Below are 20,202 nucleotides of genomic sequence, written 5' to 3' on the forward strand. Positions count from 1 at the left end.
CTTCCTCTTCCAATGTAGCATTCATCACCTCTACATTATTGACTGGTGTATCCTTCTGTTTTTTTACTACTTCAATCCATGGGTTGACTTCCTCAATTTGTTTCTTTGTGGCACTGGCAATTTCAGCCCATGAATGCATTTCCTTCTCACTTGCAGCCACTCTTGCCTTACTTGATTCCAAAGTGTTTTGCAATTCTGTGATGTCTTTTTCGCGGTCAGCCATACATGTCTTCAAAGTGCCTTCGTACGATGCAACTGCTGTGCCAATCTCTCGGAGCATGTTATCCTTCCATTTCTGCATCTCTTTTTTCATTTCCGTGTGCATCAAGGCTTGGGCTAATTCCATCTCAACCCGTACTTCGGCTTGCATTTCTCCCTTCAATTGGACATATATCTCTTCCTTCAGCGTTTCCTATATCACTTTCCTTTGGGCATGCATCTGCTCGGTCCATTCCTTTTCAAGCTCCTGTCGCATGTTGTTCATCTTTGTCCTTATGTGAAGCTGTAGCTCCTCATAAAGGGCCTCATCTCGTCGGGCCATTTTCGTAATCCTTCGTGAGCCAGGGGACATGATTCCTTCCCTCAGTCTTTTGCGATAGGCATTTGGTGCCTTCGTGGGGGTGTGAAAGGTTGTCTCACCAACCTGTTCCCCCTCTAGGGGTTGAGACATGATTTCCCCTACTAGTTGCTGCCTTGGGGGCCTGAGCACAATCATGAACTAGCAATGCACCTTACTGTACAGTCCCTTCTACGCTTTCTGCAACTACCTGCAAACCCAAGCGCCTCCTGCAGTCCTATTTGCCTGCAGCCCTGCACCTTACTATACCTTCTGCCCCGACTATATCTCCCAGGAGACAAAATGTATCTACCCTTGCAAAGAGAGCGAGAGAGAGGGGTAGCCAGCACAATCTATCAAAGAACCTGTCTAGTGGGTCGAGGACGGACGCTGGTTGCACAGACGAGAGCACGGTGGCTACCTCCAACTCGACCGCCACTGGTTACGTAGACGAGAGCACGGCGGCTACCTCCAACTTGACCGCTGGTTGCACAGACGACGCAGTGCTCTAAGCACTGACGGCAGCGGCGAACTCCAAGCACAGCAGAGATTTGAAATCTTACGCGGCGGTGGCGCAGAGATCCAAGCACAGACGATCCATGTTACCCGCGATTCAATGATGGCCGATCCATGTATAGAGAGAGAGAGAGAGAGATGCGTAGAGAGAGAGAGGACGCGGCGCGCGAGAGGACGGGGTGACTGAGAGACAATTGAGGTGTATAGAGAGAAAGAGAGAGAGAGAGAGAAGTTTGCCGTAGGTGCAGTCGGGTGTGCTACTAGTCGCGTGCTGGTCGTGGGCTACCGGACATAGGAGACGCAAGCATGCAGACGGGCAGGCATGTAGGCAGGCGCCCAGGCCTACGCAGGAAGGCAGGCGCCCAGGGCTACGCAGGCAGGCGCCCAGGCCTACGTCGGAGCCACGCCTACACGGGCGGGCAGGCGCAGGCGGCCTGGACACCTACACGAAGGCGGCACCGGCAGCAACGTGGAGGACGACAGCATGTCAGGCGACGGTAGCAACGCAAGCGCCGGCAGCGATAAATCCAAGAGGGGAGCGAAGAAAAAAAAACAGTAAAAGCGTTCCGTCGATTTGGGATTGCTTTCGTTTTTTTAGATTAACCTTTTTTTTTAAAAAGAGTTTAAAGACCCCCCTGTAAGGTTTAAAGGTGAGTTTTAAAAAAGAAAAAAAATTGAATACATATATATCCATATATATATATATATATATATATATATATATATATATATGGCCAGATCCGTCCAAGTAAATCACCTTGGGGTGCATCTGTGTTGCTTAGAAGAAAGAAGGACAACACCTGGAGAATTTTGTGTATAGATTACAAGAGATTGAACAAGCTGACAATTAAGAACCGTTATCCTCTCCCTAGATCAGATGACCTGATTGACCAGTTAGCAGGAGCGAAATATTTCACGAAGATAGATTTACGTACTGGCTATCACCCGATACGTATTCATGAAAGGCATGTCGAAAGAACCGCCTTTCGGACTAGGTATAGCCATTACGAGTTTCTCATATTATCTTTTGGGTTACCCAATGCTCCAGTCACTTTCCAGCAAATTATGAACGATCTTTTTCGTAAACATTTGGAAAAATTTGTGGTGGTGTTCTTGGATGATATTTTGATATACAGTCGTACTCTTGAGGATCATGTTCGACACCTCACGATTGTCTTATCTATTTTAAGACAGAATCGACTATATGCTAAGTTAAGTAAATGTGAGTTTTTTATGACAGACATCATTTACTTGGGACACAAGATCACTAGAGATGGATTGAGCATTGACTATGACCGAGTTCAGAAGGTTCTGGACTGGCCTATACCGCGAACAGTGAAACAACTTCGTTCTTTTCTCAGTTTTGTTATTTTTCTTCGAAAATCTGTGGGGGAGTACTCTCAGCTCACACTACCGATGACCGACTTGTTGAAAGGTCGTGCACGTAAGTCAAATCAACCTATCACTTGGAATAACGATTTGGATATGGCCTTCAGACTTTTGAAAGATAAAGTCAAGGAAGCACCTATCTTAGCATTACCCGATCCTAGTCGATGGCCTTATGTTCTTGAAACTGATGCCAGCGACGACTGTGCCATCGGGGCCGCTTTATTTCAAGATGGTAGACCTGTTGCTTTTAAAAGTAAAAAGCTAGACGACACTTAATCTCGTTGGCCAATCCTTGAGAGGAGCTTTATGCTGTGATTCATGCTCTCAAGGTTTGGAGACATTATTTATATGGCTCCAAGTTTGTGGTATTGAGACTGATCATCAGTCAATCAAGTATGTGTGTGATGCGGATGATTTGAGAGGAAGGAAAGCTCGTTGGACTGAGTTAATGTAAGATTTTGATTTTTAGATTCGTTATCATAAAGGGTCCATGAATAGTGTTGCAGATGCGCTTAGTCGAATTAGAGAGGTGAATACTTTGTTGTTCACTGAGATTTCTACTGACTTATTTGAGTCATTGAGAGGGCTTTGCAGGACTGATAGTTATTTTGGTCCATTTTGGCAGTAGATCCAAGATGGGAGCTCATTGTTTGACCAAGACTCGATGACTGAACAGCCCACCATTCAGGCTGCAGGAGGCCAGTTGATGATTCGGAATGGTTTACTATTCCGTAATGACAAAATTTTTGTACCACAGATCCTGGACATTAGGTCCAAGATTCTTAAGAAGTGTCACGACGTCTCTTCTGCTGGACATCCTGGGATACACAGGACGCTATCGTTAGTGAAACACACTTTTTATTGGCCAAAGATGAAAGGGTATGTAGAAGATTATGTTCTCAAGTGTCAAGTTTGTCAAGCAAATAAAGCTGAACGCTTTAGACAGGCTGGGTTGTTGCATCGTTTGCAAATCCCAGGTAATAAATGGGAAAGTATTTCCATGGATTTTATTACCGGATTGCCAAGAACACATCAAGGCCACGATTCTATTTGGGTTGTGGTAGATCGCTTGACAAAAATGGCTAGATTTTTACCGACCCGGAAGACTATTACAGCTACGCAATTAGCAAGGCAGTTTATCGGGCAATTGTTTAGACTGTACGGGTTACCGCAGGACATAATCAATGATAGGGACTCTAAGTTTACGAGTGATTTTTGGAAACTTGTTTTTGAGAACTTGGAAACAACTTTGAATTTGAGTTCCTCATATCATCCTCAATCTGATGGCCAAACGGAAAGAGTGAATCAGATTTTGGAGGATATGCTTCAAGCATATGTATCCAAAAGACAGAGTTCATGGGAGGATTATCTTCCTATGTTAGAATTTGCATATAACAGTACTAAGCATACGAGTATAGGTTTTAGTTCTTTCATGCTTATGTATGGTTTTCAACCTAGATCACCTGTTACAGTAGGATTCTCAGGACTTCAGCATGATGCAGCACATAATTTTTTGTAAGATATGCAAGAAATGTTACAAGTTGCGAAGGAATCTATTATCTATTAGAAGTGCTCAAGACCGAGACAGATTTTATTCTAATAGACATCGTTCACCCAGAGAGTTCTTTGAAGGAACGATGGTGTATTTGCGAGTTCCGAAAGATTCCGAGACTTTACGAACAGTTCGATCTCCGAAATTATCCCCTAGATACTGTGGACCATTTCGTATTACACGACGGACTGGTTTAGTTGCATATGAATTGGATTTGCCTTCTCATGTGAAAGTTCATCCTGTATTTAATATCAATAGACTTAAGGAAGTACTGGGTGGAACAGACCAATTAGTTACTCCTCAAGAAATCATAGATGTCGAGGACATGACATTTGTTCCACACGAACCTGAAAAGATTCTTGGATTTCGTTGAAAGAAGATTGCGTAATACGCTTATCACGGAATACAAGATCAAGTGGAAGGATCGTGTTGAGGAGGATGCTACATGGGAGACATTAACTACTCTTCAGAGAGATTACCCTGGCTTTTTAGTGAGCTCAGGAGTGAGCTCTGAGAGGAAGGGGACTCGGGAGTCTTTCATGTGCACAGTGTGTATCTACCGTGTGCTACACGCACGCAAGACTAGCTTCGAGGTTTTGGGAAGCTTGGAGCTAGGCAAGCTGATTGGCGAGCTGAGTTAGGGATATAAGCCATGTAGGTGGAACTGGATGCCATTGAGAAGAATAACACTTGGGAGTTGGTTTTGAGGCTGTCGAAACGGTCTATCATTGGTGTCAAGTGGGTCTTTAAGACCAAGTATACGTTAGATGGGTCGGTGGACAAACACAAAGCCAGACTTGTGGCTAAGGGTTATGCTGAGCGGCTTGGCAATGACTATGAGGATACCTTTGCACTGATAGCGAGGATGACAACGATTCGGACCGTTCTTGCCCTTGCTTCTTCTCAGCAGTGGCCCATATTTCAGATGGATGTTAAATCTGCGTTCCTTAATGGTGACCTGTAGTAGGAGGTGTATGTTGAGCAACCTCCAGGCTTTGAGGTTCCAGGATCAAAGGGGATGGTTTACAAGTTGCGGAAGGCCTTGTATGGTCTTAAGCAGGCTCCCAGGGCTTGGAATCAGAAGATTGATTCCTTCTTTCTACGAACTGAATTTCAGAGATCGGTTTCAGATCCCAACCTATATCTCTTTCGGGAACGCGGTATGGTCACACTTATCATCCTTTATGCGGATGACCTCATTCTCACCAGCGGTCGTATGGAGCACATTGCAGTGACGAAGGCTACCTTGTCAAAAGGAGTTTGAGATAACCGATTTAGGCTTACTCCACTTCTTCTTGGGATTGGAGATCTGGCAGACCCAGAGGGAGTTCTTTGTCTCTCAGCAGCGGTATGTCCATGAGTTGCTTGAGGCCTTTGGAATGGAGAACTACAAGCCTATCACGTCGCCGATGGACCCGAACACGAAGCTTACGGTAAATGATCCTTGTGAGCCGGCTGATGCCTCTCTGTACTGGAAGCTGGTTGGTTCGTTGATCTGGTTGCTGAACACCAGATTGGACTTGAGCTTTCTTGTGGGGCTGTTGAGCTCATTTATGTAGATGTCGTTGAAGTCTCATTGGGATGCAGGATTGCGGATCTTGCGGTATTTGCAGGGTACGAAGGATCTTGGACTCTTCTACACCACTGGAGGTGAAACAAAGGAACGAGTTCGACTCCAAGGTTGGAGTGACTTATATTGGGGAGGAGATCCAGACACGAGGAGATCTACATCAGGCTACAGTTTTTCCCTCGGCTCAGGAGCAGTTTCATGGAGCAGCAAGCGGCAGCCAACTATGGCCTTGTTGTCGACAGAGGCAGAGTACCGGGCTGCTTGTGGTGTTGCTTGCAAGGTTGTGTGGCTGCAGAGGTCGCGTGGTGAGATTGGGTTTCCACAGAGGCTGTTTTCTACTTGTGAGCTGTATCAGATGCTGGCCGATTATGTTTATTGCTGGTCATGAGCATCTATGCTGCTGTCGGCCTGTTTTGGGCTGGCTAACCAGCAGCCTAGGGCCATATAAAATGGCCCCTTGCCCCCCCACACTCTCCATTTGTGTATTCAGGGATTTATTGGTGTACATAGCAGAGTTACACTAGCTTCTCTCTCTCTTTCATCTGTGTATTGCTCTCTACAGCAGTTGTCTTCATTTCCACTGCATTCTGACAGGTGATGGGCTCCGTCGGAGGCGCGAGGGTACCCTCCATGGCCTCACTGCATTGTGCCCACCAAATGTGCGAGGCTGCGATGCTGTTAATGATATCCCACCTCTGGTCTGTGGGTTTGAGGGGTCCAAGGGGAGCATAGATGCTGTGATAGTTGGGCCCAAGGATTTGGCAATCGGATCTAGAAAAGGGAAGGCTAACGGTAGTGCGGCTGAACTCATGCTAGGTATCTTGGGCCCTAATGGTGAAGATCGCTCCTCCTAGGATGGGCCCTTAGCATTTGTCACTGTGGTGTCCCCCCCCCCCCCCCCCCCCCCGCCCTCCCCCCACACACACACACTTTTTTTTTTGTGAAATGAAGAAACTATATTATAAAACATCCATTTTACATCAGGGCAGTGCTCAAGAAAAGAGCCTATGCCCTATCCATCAGAAACAGTAAAAGAAAAGCTGAACACAAGAAACATCCAAATCTTCCTCATGTAAGGCATCATATAAGAACTGCCGCAATGAGGCTCGGAAGAACTCATAAGGGTGCTGAAGGGGTGAATTCAGATATGCATGATTTTGTTGTAGCCAGAGGGTCCATAAGGCCCAGTATCTGATCCAATGGAAGAAAAGAGAATACTGTGACAAAGAAGCTGATAACGTGCCAAACATCCAGAAAACCCTGTAGAACCTGTGTGCAGGAAATCTGAGAGATAAAAAATAGGAGATCTTGTCGAGAAGGTCTCTGGAATATGAACAAGACCACAATAAATGCGGAATACTCTCAGTAGTATGATGACATCTTGGACAAAGAGGAGAGGCAATCCTTCTTTGAGCCAATTTCACTCCCACTGGAAAAATACCAACAATGCATCTCCAAAGAAAGAGTCTCTGCTTCAATGGCATTTTCAACTTCCATATCAATGTCAGTTTTCCTTTCCACCAAGCTAAAGACTTATTCAGATGCCAAAGAGAATTAGCATGATGAGCAATCCATGGAGGAGGTAATATCAATCGATAAGCTTGTATGGAAGTAAATAGATGCAAAGGCTGAGAGGATAATCTTGAACTTGAAGACTAAAGATGCCAATCTTGAAGCGTGTCTCTTACATCCAATGTTGGAATCCGAATGAAAGGGTGTAAGAGATCTGCAATAGCTTTCCATATAGATCTATGATGCATCCCAAGATTGTATTGTTGGCATGCTGCCGGAAAAGAGAGAATTTGCCCTTGAGTATCTACCACGTCGTCAATGAACCGGATGCCCAACTTCATAAGATTGTAAGCTCTGATTGGTTGTTGTACAGCAAGGGGAGAGTAAAAAACAGCACTCCAATGTAGACTTTCCATTCGAAGCGAGGAAGCTATAGAAGCAGGATTGGGAGACCATTTGATGTGAGAGAGCACTTTCTTCCAATCCTGAATCAAGGAAGTAGAAAATGGACAACCAGGGATTTTACCTTGAAATTTGCCAAGTACTACTTCTGATGGATCAACTAGCCAACGACCATAAGCATTTGTGCGCATCTGACCGCACAAAATTGCCAACATAATAGAGCAAGGTTGCTCTTGTTGAAAAAAGGTTTTGAGCATAGTGATCTTTCTTGCCAACACATGAAATTTGATGTTTATAATATTCAAACCACCATGCATTCTTGGTGAGCAAAGCAGGTCCATTTTGAGCAACCTTAAAGCTTTTTTATGAAGCTTAGTTTTCCAAAAAATCTCCATGGCTTGAGACATAAAAGAAGAAAGATCTCGAGATGACCAATGTAATAGAGGAAGGTAGAACTGGACATAAGCTAGAACAATGGACTGAACAATTCGAAGCCGTACGTGCAATGGCCAAGTGGAGATCTTTCAATATTATAATTTGTCCTAAATTTTGTTTAGTACCCAAGATATTTGTTGCTTATTTCTGATTTTCCAGCCAATGGGATAACCCAAATGTCTTACTATGTTTTCTGGGTAAATAATCTGGCAGGGCCACAGGATAGCATGCCAGTCACAATGCTTGAGAGGTAAGAGTTTTGATTTTTGAAAATTAATTTTTAGACCAGCTGCCAACCCGAAATCTGAAAGAGTATCCATCAATAGGCGAAGCTCCAGAGGACTGTTCTTTGGCATGAAGAATGAATCATCTGCATAAGCCTGTGCAATGAAAGGTCGTGAACCAGAAATCTGAAGCCCCTCTAACTGTCTAGTATCAACCAGATGATCCATATAAAGAAGCAAAGGATGTGAAGCAATAGCATAGAACAAAGCACTGAGAAGGCATCCCTGTCGAACTGATCGTTCTAGAGTCCAAGACTCAGACAAATGTTTCCCTATAAAGCATTGAGCAGTGGAATCTGAGTAAAGCCAATATATGACATTAACTAGCTTTGGCCCAAAACCAAGTTTAGACATGATTTGAGAAACATAATCCCACTGTACCGTATCAAATGCCTTTGCCACATCCACCTGCATGACCAAGACATCTTGAGCAGAATATTTTGCATATTCCATTGCGATGAGAGTATTGGAGATATTATCATGTATATGCCTTCTTGGAACAAAACCATATTGCCTGGGATGAAGTCCATCATGAAGGATATCCTTTATCCGATGTACCAGCATTTTAGCAATAAGTTTATATATAACAGGCATCAAAGTGATAGGCCTCCAGTCATCCATTGTCTCACATAGAGGTTTTTTGGGCACAAGCTTAACCAGACCATGCTTCCAAGCTGAGGGAAGATGTTGATGCTGCCAAGCTACATTAATGAGCTTCAACATTGGACCCTTCAATTCAGCCCAGAAGGCTACAAAAAATTCAACCGTCAAACCATCCCAGCCTGGGGATTAATGTTTACCCAAATGCTTGAGGGCTTCATCCAATTCAGTATCTGAAAAGGACATTTCCAGCATTGAAGCTTTTTGCAAAGAAACAATAGGAGAAACAAGCTCAATAAATCTGCTCCGAGCCAATGCAACCTGAGGTGTAGAAGAAGATGGTAGAGAAAAAAGAAGCTGAAAATGATCCAGACATTGTTTTTCTAGCTGCGATAAAGTCTGCGTCCAAAGACCATCGGGTTTCCTGACTCTCATGATAGATTGACTTTGTCTGTACACGTGTGAATTTCGAAAGAAAGATTTCGAGGAACAACCCTTATCTAGCATAGGTTTAACTCTAACCCTTGTCTGCCATTTGGAAAGCTTGCGTTTATCATTAGCATCAATTATGGAAGAAGCACAAGACAATGAATTCTGTTCAGAAGCAGAAAGAGACCTTTGATGGCTAATCTGTACCAAGGACTGCTTGTATGATTTTGCCCACTGGATATGCTGTCTGGTTTTTGCCATGTACCATCTTCCATATTCCTTAATGACATTTTTAATACGATGTACAAAAGAGTTCCAAGCAAAATCCAGATCCTCCTGAGCATGGGATAACAATGGCTTGCAAGCCAATCTGATCATTTGCTGGAATTTTTCATGAGAAAGATATAATTGATTGACCTGCAAATGTCTGACTAAAGAGAGCTGCATATCATCCAGAGGCATACCAAATGAAAGGTTGAGCCAAAGTGGAGTGTGATCAGATAGTTGTTGAGAATAATCAGTCCACATTTGACATGTATAATCATCATGTTGCCGAGCATGAATAAGATACCATCTATCAAGCCTGGCCCAATATTCTGTAAAAGCATTATGATGATATGTAAATCCCAAAACTAAAGGGTGAGTTGCTGTCCATAAATCTGCAGTATGAAGTGATGAAGTCATATGTTCCCATTGCTGGATTTCAGAGGGTAGCATATGGGATTTATGTGTGGTATTGTCCTTCTAGTGAGGAGAATTATTAAAGTCACCACAAAGTAGAGCACTTGAGGACCAAGGATATTGCTTTATGGAGTCCCACATTTGAGCTCTGGAAGCTGAAATTTGAGAGGCATACAAGGAGCCTATTTCAAAAATCTCTCCATTGATCATACATTGGATAATCATCCATCGGCCACCAAGATCATTATATGCTACGCAGGGCTACAGATCATGTCTGGCTAAAATGCACAGCCCAGAGAATTGTTCAGATCCTGCATAAAATATATCATATCCTGAAAAGAACCCATGTTGGCCAGCAAAAGAATGCTGATTATGCTCTTGCAGACCAACATCTGGATGAGTATTATTTATATAATGCCATAGGAGCCTCCATTTATGTTGATTGCAGAGGCCCTGTATGTTATAAGAAAAACATTTAAGAGAAGTACGCATGAAAATATGTACAAGAGATGAGCGGTCCTCAAAGAGAAAGGGAGGCATCAGGCCTCTGCCATTGCCACAGGGTCTTGAAAACCCTCAGAATCCAATTCCATGACTAGATCATCTTCTTCACAAAGTGGAATACCCTTCTTGACTGCATTGACCCATGCCTTTGAGATAGGGCTGTCCGAAGAGGTAGAAGGTTGACCAGGAGATGGAGCAGAAGCATCCCAATTACGAGATTGGAGAGATCTTTGTTTGAGAGGTACCGTCTTCTTTGCATTCTGCCAACCCTCGTGAGAAGATGAATTATTTTCCACTAGCTTGCTTTTTCCTTTATCCTTGTTTTGAGCTGAATTGGCTTGGCTCCCTGTATGAACTGAAGGCTTTGCTCCTTTAGCTTCAGTCTTTTCCACATATGTCTTTTGACCTCCTTTATCAGATGGCGGAGGAATGGTAGCTGGAGGAGGCGGATGAAGGATAGAGGAACATTCAGAAGCTAGATGCCCGAACTTGTGACAAGAGAAACAAGCTCCAGCAAAAATGCCCCATTTCAAAGTGAAATATTTCTTTCCCAAATTAACACCCTCAATCTCAACTGCAATAGCAGAGGGGGTTGGTCTATCAGTATCCCATAAGATGCAAAAACGATTTTTATTACCTGTGGGACGAGGGGGACAGATCACTTGTCCCAATGTGATCGCTAAGCCTGGAAGCTCTGTTCTCATGTAATCTGGAAAATCAACGACTTCAACCCATACATGGCAGTGATGTTTGATGAGATTCTGATAATCCTTATTAGGAGACCAAGGCATGATGTGCACCATTTGATGACCAAAAAATAAAGGGGACATTTCCAGCATCTTTTGTTTTGTCAATGCATCCAAGAGATGAACTTCATAAAATCCTCTGGAGGCAAAATAGACTCCTTCTACATAGCATCCACCTAGGAGAGAATTCACCCATTGTCCCACATCATTAGCCGAGGGTATTTTGCCTGGAAAAAAGATGATGACTGCAGTTTGAGAGAGCTTCTTCAGAGGATGCACAAGAGAAGGCAACTTCATCTTGTAAGTGAGTTCCGGAGCAGGTAGAATCCATTCTCTTCTACTTTGTTGAAAATCCTCATTCAACATGTCAAACACATAGGAAGCATCTTCAGATGGAGCTATGGGGGGCAGAGTTTCCCTTGATTGTCTTTTAGGTTCAGGAGAAAGTGCTCTCTTGACATAATAGTTGCTTGTTTCTGCCATCGAGACTATTTGATTCAGCAGGAAGACACAGATCAGAAAAAAGGAGGGACAGCGCTATTTCGACAAGGCACTGAATAGTGATGGGAAAGCCTGAAACTTGTTGCGACAGGAGGCTTGCGGGAATACTATCTTACACAGAAGGGAAAACAGAGACCTGTAGCGAGGCGCATACACACACACACACACACACGCACGCACACACACACTCCTACACACGCACACAGGTCGCGGACGAAAGGAAGAGGGGCAGATTGACGATGAGAAAACAGTGTATCGTGCGCATAGAGGGGACCCTCAGAAGGTCGCGATGAGGGCTGCAGGGCCGACACAGTCCAGAAAGCAGGCCCGACACAGTCCAGGATCCACTCGCCTCACCACACGTGCTCACACACAAGGGGCGAGCAGGTCGTGCAGAGCAGCAGGCAAGCAGGTCGAGGGAGCAGCAGGGAGCCGGGCGAGCAGGTCGAGCAGAGCAGCAGGCGAGCCGGCGGCACACACACACACACACATGACACACACACACACACACACACACATCAGTTTGGGGGATCCCCTTTCAAACCTGTGTCCAAAAAGTATCCCATTGGGTGCATAAATGTTGAGGAGACTAACACGTCCCCAAGAGATAAAACCACCCACTGTGCTCACCTAGGAGCAATGGTGCCAGAATCCACCACGTGGGCCAATAGATGGCTGTAGACAAAGATACAAACCTTGCTCGTGGGGCGCACTGCAGCTCCTCTTGGACAACCATTTCTGCCTGTGGCATTAAGCACCCTCAAAACCTTGGACATTCCAAGATGCTAACCGCATGGCTAAGAGGAGATGTTGTCGAACTTGCTGGAGTCCCCCTCGGGAGTTGGGTCTCAAGGCTATCCAAACTGGTTTGGAGGGCGAGTAGTTGCAGTCTACGAGTACAGACACTCAAAGTGGGCGCAAATCCACCCATCGGGCCCTGCCGACAGCAGGCACGTACATGTTATTGTAAGAAAATGAGAAGCTGACAAAGAGATTCACATCAATTCCTTCTGCCTCAAAGGATACATCCTCCACCTTGTGGCTGGAGCTGTCTTAGCTCTCACCAGCGGCTAGCACTGGCCAATGGTGTCCGTTAGGTGAAAGTCGTTGACATGGTGAGAGAAGTTGATGGGCTGATCCTGGATGGCCAAAGCTACAGAGTTGCAGCCCCAGTCATGGCCTGGGGACACCATCAACGGCTCCCACAGCCGAGGGAGTGGGGCGAGAGTGTTGCAGGATCACACTGATACGAATAGGAACCACCATCTCAGCGAAGGAGCCTGACTCAACCAGCAGACATCGAAAAACAGAGTTTTCCACACCGGGTGCCTTATGATCCAAGGGGGGGCAACCGATAGACTCCGGTGGATACAGTGCTTTGAGGAGGCACAGATACATTGTCCTCAAATCTGGTGCGCACACAAACATCAATATCAATTACCGAGGATTTGGCTTTTGATGTTGAGAAGTGCCATATGATTTGGGACTGAATCCAAGGCTGATGGAGGAAAGAGTGTGCTTATTATATTTTGGAGTGTCCTTAGACCTTGAATGCTTACTAAACTCAAAGAGCATGATTGTGAATGGAGCAAGAAAATCTTATGTAGTCTATTCCTACTATCGGATGCAATAGGAAGTCTTGGACTGATCTTCGTCAGTTGGTATTGTTCAAGATACTTGTGAGGGCTGAATCCACTTCTCTTTGTGCTAGTTCTACTACTTTTTTTTAGATTTTTCTTACATTCCCTTGGCTGGCTGCTCCAATAGTGTTGTCAAAGATGTGTAGAATGCGAAGAGAGGCTCAAGGATGATTTCCAGATGGCCTTCAATGTGGCAATGCAGACAGATCATTTGTTAGAGAGCCTTTGAGGGAGCTGATCTTGAAAAACGGGGTGTATTAAAAAATCTGAAAAAAGTAGTAGAACTATCACAAAGAGAAGTAGATTTAGCCCTTACAAGTATCTGGATTCTGGAACAATACCAATTGACAAAGATCAGTCCAAGACTTCCTATTGCATCCGATAGTAGTGATTGAGAAAGGACTACATATGATTTTCTTGCTCCGTTCACAACCGTGCTCTTTGAGTTTAGTAAGCATTTAAGTTGTAAGGACACTCCAAAATATAATAAACAAAGACTTGTAAAAGATGTGTAAAATGAGGCAAGAGGCTCAAGGATGATCTCCAGAGAGCCTTCAACGAGGTAATGCAAGCAGATTATTTGTTAGAGAGCCTTTGAGGGAGCTGATCTTGGAAAATGGGGGGAGATTGGCAAGAGACTTGACACTGCAGGCCCATTACTCTGCTTGGCACATCATGCATGATCTTGGCCAATTCCATTAGTCTTGCCTTCAACCTTTCATTTAAAACCTTATACAATTTTTTTTGGGGACTTCACCTTTTTGGAGGTTACAGCAGAGTGTCCCTTCAACAGTTAGCACAATGCTTGTAAATAATTTCCCATTGATTTATGGAAGTTGATCGCATTGTTCGTTAAATTCTATATTGCAGACTTGTCTGTGGTTCTCTACTTTCATAAATGCATCCCTCTTGAGATCTTCTGTGTTGTGGACTTGTCTACGGTTTGGTACTTCGATGAATGCATCCCTCATGAGCTCTCTAGACCTAGATCTTCCTGTATAGTTATGTTATTTAGGTGAAAATCTTTAAAGTGCACTATCTAATCGAAACCTATACTAACTTGAGTTATCTGTCAATGTTGAAGGCGGTTTTGGGAAGATGTATGGACAAGGAAATGAGGATGACTGATTGGGAGCATCGTCCGCTGAGCACAAAACAGGTGGTTTGATTTTAGACTAGGAATGAAATGGGCATGATTCGACTTGACAGTTATGCCTTTAAGATGGACACATGTTTCTAAACCCTTAATTCTGTATTTTTCCAATTGTGCTTCAGCTACATTATGCTGCTTTGGATGCAGCTGTTCTCCTATCCATATTTGACCACATCGATTCAATTTCTGCTTCCTCAACTGCCCATATTGATTGGAAACTACACGTGGTAACTCACCCAATATCTCTGCACACGAAGGGGTTTCGCTTTGACTTGATAGAAATGTTAAAACTATTCTAACTTTCCACATGCCATGCCTCACTTTTTTAAAAGGCCTGCTGGCACCTTCTATTTATTTTTACATAAGAGTTCTTGTCATTGTGTTGCTACTGCCATAGGCTGTGAAGGTTTTGATCAATTTTGTGTTCCAGGACCGCTTTAAAGCCCAAAAAACATATTTGAACTTTCAAGTCACTCATCAAGCTGGAGTAAGTTCTAGCCCATTAGCACAGCCCTATTCTTCATGACGACATTGTATCAAATTGTGGTAAGTATATATTTTATAGCGCCTTTTTTTTCCAAGAAAGAAACTTCTACTGAGTGTACCCAACAAGTGTGAAAACAAAATGACTTGCCAGGGGAGGACTCAAATGGAGGTGGAAATGGTTTGCCCTAAGCTCCAAATTGTAGTTTATTTTTTTAATTGAATAAGCTGATTAATGTCCATAATGCATGCATTCCATGTAATAAGTAGGGGCAGTAAGGGGTATAAACAGGCACTAGGGGTGGCATGAATAAGGGGGATATTGGTAGATAAAAGTATCGGAAACCGTGCAGAGTATGTTAAATAAGCCATGCTGGTTACTTTAAAAAGATTTCTCCTTTCATTAAACTAAAAATCCATGCAAGTTACCTTTAAAGAGAAGCCTTTTTTTCACCATAGACATTTGGGGAAAAAATGAGACTTAAGACAATTATCTATCATGACACCACAACAAAACATACAAGAAGCAAGAATCATCCGGTCTCCTAAAATGCAATCATGTACTATATTAGGACTATCTTGTATATTTTTTGGCACAATAAGCCCTTCATTTTGTATTGTAGATTAAGTTTTCTTGACATCCATTTTTGTGCTGCATAAAGTTGCTGGCACACTGCGTATTCGGTCTAACTGCCTGCCTTGAAGAGCTAGAGTGCAAGGTCTGCAAAAGAGCCCCAGATTCTACAAGACCATATGCTTGTCTCGTCAGGGTAGGGATAAATTTTGGATGCTCATATGCTTGAGCCAAAGGCAGTGAATAGGGAGACGAAGCTCCGTATATCATCTTGTGTATCTTGTTTAATGGGTCCCTCCAAAAAATGACGAGGAAGTAGTAAGCACACGATCCCAGATCAGAGTTCAGCATAGAACTTTGAGAGTCACAATTTCCTTCCTGGGATCCGTCAGAATCATCAAGATTGCCTTTTCTTTTTGAGACTTCAATTATATTAGATGCCAGAGATCAAACCCTAAACATACTGGTCTGTCAGTTGGCTTGTAATTGCCTGAAGGCTTAATAGACTGTTCAGGTATCAAGGATGCCTGTTCATCTCCTTCTTCTTTTTCCTGTTTCTTCTTCTGTCCCAGATGTTACCACGCAAGACCTTTTAACAATAATATGTAATAACCTTGATAAAATCGTGGTTTTTTGGAAAGTACTTCGTAAGCATGATGCTATAATGCTCTGTTATGGACATTGATTTTCACATCTATAAATGTTTTAAGGTATAAACATGCTGCTCAATTATATTGCCACATCAAGCAATATAACTATTTTCCAGGTATGATTGGCTCACAGGTTTCTTTTCTACAGGTGGCTATTTGAGTGACATTACAATGGAGCAGTTGATGACCACAAGCCACTTTTTCATGGCGTATATACCTGGAGCTACTACCTAGTGTGTACATATGTGTTTGGTGGAGATAAAAGAGCACTCCAGCAACTTGCATGCCATGTGGGAATGTTGTGCAAAAGTGCTTGCCATATGCCACTGCCTTAAACACCCTTTAGGTTTGCCTCTTCTGAAGTTATGGCTTCCAAGATCCATTTTCTTGCATGGACTGCTGCCCTAAACAAGTGCTGCCACTATTAGAACAATCTGAGAGCACCAATTTAGCACCCCTATATACCATTGTAAGTTTCGCCGGCTTCCAGGTGGCATAAATCAGGGTACAAAGCACGAAAGGAAAGCATGTCTTGCTTCTTGTATGTAAAGCAAAAAATGTATCACTCTCATGCCAAGACTCAATATATATACAACTATTTAACATGGTTTTGTGATTGTGATAGCAGTTCACCATTGGAGTGACATATTCTCGACTACGCACAGCAGTGACTTGCGCATCATTTTGCTCGACTTATTTACAAATGTTTGGATTTTGAAGGACCTTGTATGATATCGACCCAAATGATGTGCAAATGCCATCTATAGCTATAGCTTTTATGCAACTGGCCCTCCGATTGTGCCAAGATGTGATACTAGCAAAGATCTCCAAAAAAGAGTTCATTGTGTTGTGTAGGAGGTTGAGTTACAAACTGTGAATTTTGAAGAGTGTATCTATCAACCATCACTTTATCAAGCTTGAACACTAGGTTTGAGATCCCACCCTCACATAACAGAGTGTTCATGTATGAGCCATAACTTTATGAAGCTTCAATGTGAGGTCTAAGTCTCCACCCTCATAGAATACTCTAGGTTAAACTAGGATGCTTGAGCGTCCAAGAGGAAATTCATGCAAACGAACCCTAACAGACCCTTGGTTGAGACAGACAGGGGGTAGAACAAGCATAAATACAATAATTGATCCTACCTTCTCGGAAATGCTTGGAGTTGGTATTCCACAAACCTGTATCTCCGAGATGCCCAAACTATCAATATTGAACAATCTAGGAAGGGAGGTTGCATAAGGATTGCATGGTGCTTTAACCAAAGGAGGACTTGCACATGACCCAAAGAAGGGATCTAGATAAGCACAAGGGAAGTATGATGGGACTACTGACCATGTTTAATTCATGTAAACGTTCGAGTAGTAATGTGAACTTGATGCCCATTCTTCAAGTACAATCTCCAATTACATCTGAATGCATTGGACCAATCTTATGTCTCTAGTTGTACCACTAGGTTTCAAACCCTTGGTGACTCCAATTTCCACATAGACTTGTCCTATGCCAAATGCAACAACTCATCCATCCAATTTCAACAGAGACTTGTCCTATGTCAAATACAACTCCTCCTACATCCCAAGACTTGTCCTATGTCAAATACAACTCCTCATACATCCTACCTTCTTGCAAATGCTTGGAGTTGGTATCCCATAAACCTTGGAATCCCTAGATGTTCCCAAGTAATATAAATTATATCTTCTCTTATACTTGATTGACTCTTCTTGGAGTCTCCAACTCCGACTCCAATGTCAATGTTGAATTGACTCAATAGCAACAAGGGCGTGGTTCGATTCTTGCATAGCTTGATGATTGCTTCTTCATTGTCATATTTCAAGGATGGAATTTGCATCACGACGGGCCTAGCTATCTCTTGTCTGACACGATGGTGGAATTCGAATATCTATCGTCCACCCTGTACAAGGAAGCAAATAAACATGCAGGCTAGAGACCTTTGTGGCGTCGATGTCGGGTTGCCGTATTATTTTCACCTCCTTTGGGCCACAGGCGTTGGAATGGATGGAATTTACCAGAAAAACCATGTATTGTATATTTTACATGTGTGCTCGCCACTTGTCTATTGAAGGCGGCACACCATGGGATCCTAGGTTTAGTACTATTTGTGGATTAGGTGTTTATACAAGCTAGAGTGGTCGAATGAGACCTAGGATCTAATTTTTGGCTTTGGCCGCCCAAGAGTGTAAACCCTAGTGGCCACACATAAGAGGTAAAATATAACTCTCACCAATCATTCTTTTATGCATAAGCTAATAGATGCTCTTCTTCTCTACTCTCCTATACTATTACTTGCTTGCCTTGTGCTTGTTTGAGCTCTTATGTATACTTGCTTACATGTGTGAGAGTCAGTGTGTAAGATAGAGTGGTGTAGAGGGTCGAGCTTCCATTGGAGTGGAGCTTTCGGGTGCAGATGCATGGTAGCATTGTCTCCTATGAGAATCCCAAGCAACCAGCTTTCACGAGGTGAGACACATCGTGACTGTGCATTTTTGTGTTGGGTCACATTAAATTGGTTTCTTAGTTGAGCTGTTTATGCTCCAGAGTGTGGTTCGGCAAAGCCCCAGGACATTGGGTGTTCCATGCTTTCTTTCTATGGCGCCAGGTCTTCCCAACAATAAAAATTGATCATATTGGATCGAGCACATTTTAATGCATTATTTAATATTGAAATTAAGAAATTTGGGTGCTTATGGTGATATACATTTGTTAAAATTGCCTCCTCAGTTAAGGCCTTTTCCTAGGGCCAAGTTTATGGCCTTGGGAGCTTTAAATGCAATTTGGGCGTCCGAAATGTAATCGTGCCAAAATGGGCACAGTTGCATTTCTTATGCAAAACTTGGCACACTTGTATTTCCTTCGCAAAACTGGCCGCTATGTCATTATGATACAACTCTCCATGGGAATGTGAAAAGTATAAGGACATTCAATGCAAAAAGTGAACATATGTGGGTTCCCACGGTGAAGTTGACTCGACGGTGGGCAACCCCCTTTAGATCTTGGAAACCTTCCAAAGGATCAAAGAGATACCCTGATCGTGGGTAACCTCCTTTAGACCTTGGAAGCCTCCTATAGGATCAAAGAGATACCTTCGTTTTGCACCTTTAAGGTAGCCACACACATGTTAACATCAATGCGACCATTCCTAATGACTAGTGGATTACTAACACCTTGATCCTTGTTCTTTGCCCTTGTTGGATGGGCATACTAGATTGCATATTGACATGATTAGTACAAGATGGATCCAACATTTTCTACTCTATTCAATTGAAATAAAGACTACTAGGCTTAGTTAACTAGCATCCCATTGTTGGAGCTATAATGGAGTCTATCAATGATATTGGGTAAACCCAAGGATAGAAATCGAAGCTAAGCCCTGCATTTTTCCTTGTCGATGACACCAAATATGTTTGAGATAGTAGTTGACTGTAGCCTATGCCAAAAACATGTGTCTTTAGTACTTTGTTGTAGAGCCACGCTAGCTCGTTGACGATCGCATACTCTCCTTGTGACACCAAGGAGTCTCCATCGCTATTGGAGTGAAGGTAGAGCTCTCTTTGCCTAGATGGAGACAAGAAGAGGATATTCTTCATGTGGTACTCTCTCTCACAAGAGAGGGGTAGGGAGAAGCTCAAGCAAGGGAAATACCTACACCCAATCGTAAGGGAGAAGCTTTAAATGCAACTTGGCTGTCCAAAATATAATTGTGCCAAAATGGACACAATTGCTTGGCAAAACTTGGGCCAAAATAGGCACAATGGTATTTCCTTTGCAAAGCCTGCCACTATGTCATTATGATGCAACTTGGGCCAAAATAGGCACAATGGTATTTCCTTTGCAAAGCCTGCCACTATGTCATTATGATGCAACTCTCCATGATGTGAAAAGTATGCTGAAATGTGCAATGTAAAATGTGTGAGAGTGGCCGAATGAGCCCTAGGACCTAATTTTTAAGTTTGGTCGTCCAAGAGTGTAAACCCTATTGCCACATATAAGAGGCAAAATGTAACTC

The 20,202-nt window shown here is 43.3% G+C and overlaps 1 protein-coding gene across 5 annotated transcripts in view; it reads left to right on the forward strand.

Moving 5' to 3' along the window:
- The window catches only part of LOC147622664 (uncharacterized), a 111,832-nt gene extending 95,031 nt beyond the window's left edge, over nt 1-16,801 (forward strand). For 4 of the 5 annotated variants that reach the window (XM_086822231.1, XM_086822234.1, XM_086822233.1 and 1 more), the window contains 4 exons: nt 14,402-14,476; nt 14,593-14,697; nt 14,901-15,016; nt 16,326-16,801. In XM_086822231.1, coding sequence (XP_086678357.1) covers nt 14,402-14,476; nt 14,593-14,697; nt 14,901-14,996 — 276 coding nt within the window. In that variant the 3' untranslated portion in view covers nt 14,997-15,016; nt 16,326-16,801. The remainder of the gene's footprint in view (nt 1-14,401; nt 14,477-14,592; nt 14,698-14,900; nt 15,017-16,325) is intronic. The other variant, XM_086822232.1, reaches the window with a different exon arrangement.
- Nucleotides 16,802-20,202: the final 3,401 nt, after the last annotated feature.

This window comes from Cibotium barometz, chromosome 28 (assembly GCF_041138505.1).
Source record: "Cibotium barometz isolate CiBa-2024 chromosome 28, ASM4113850v1, whole genome shotgun sequence".
NCBI lineage: Eukaryota > Viridiplantae > Streptophyta > Polypodiopsida > Cyatheales > Cibotiaceae > Cibotium > Cibotium barometz.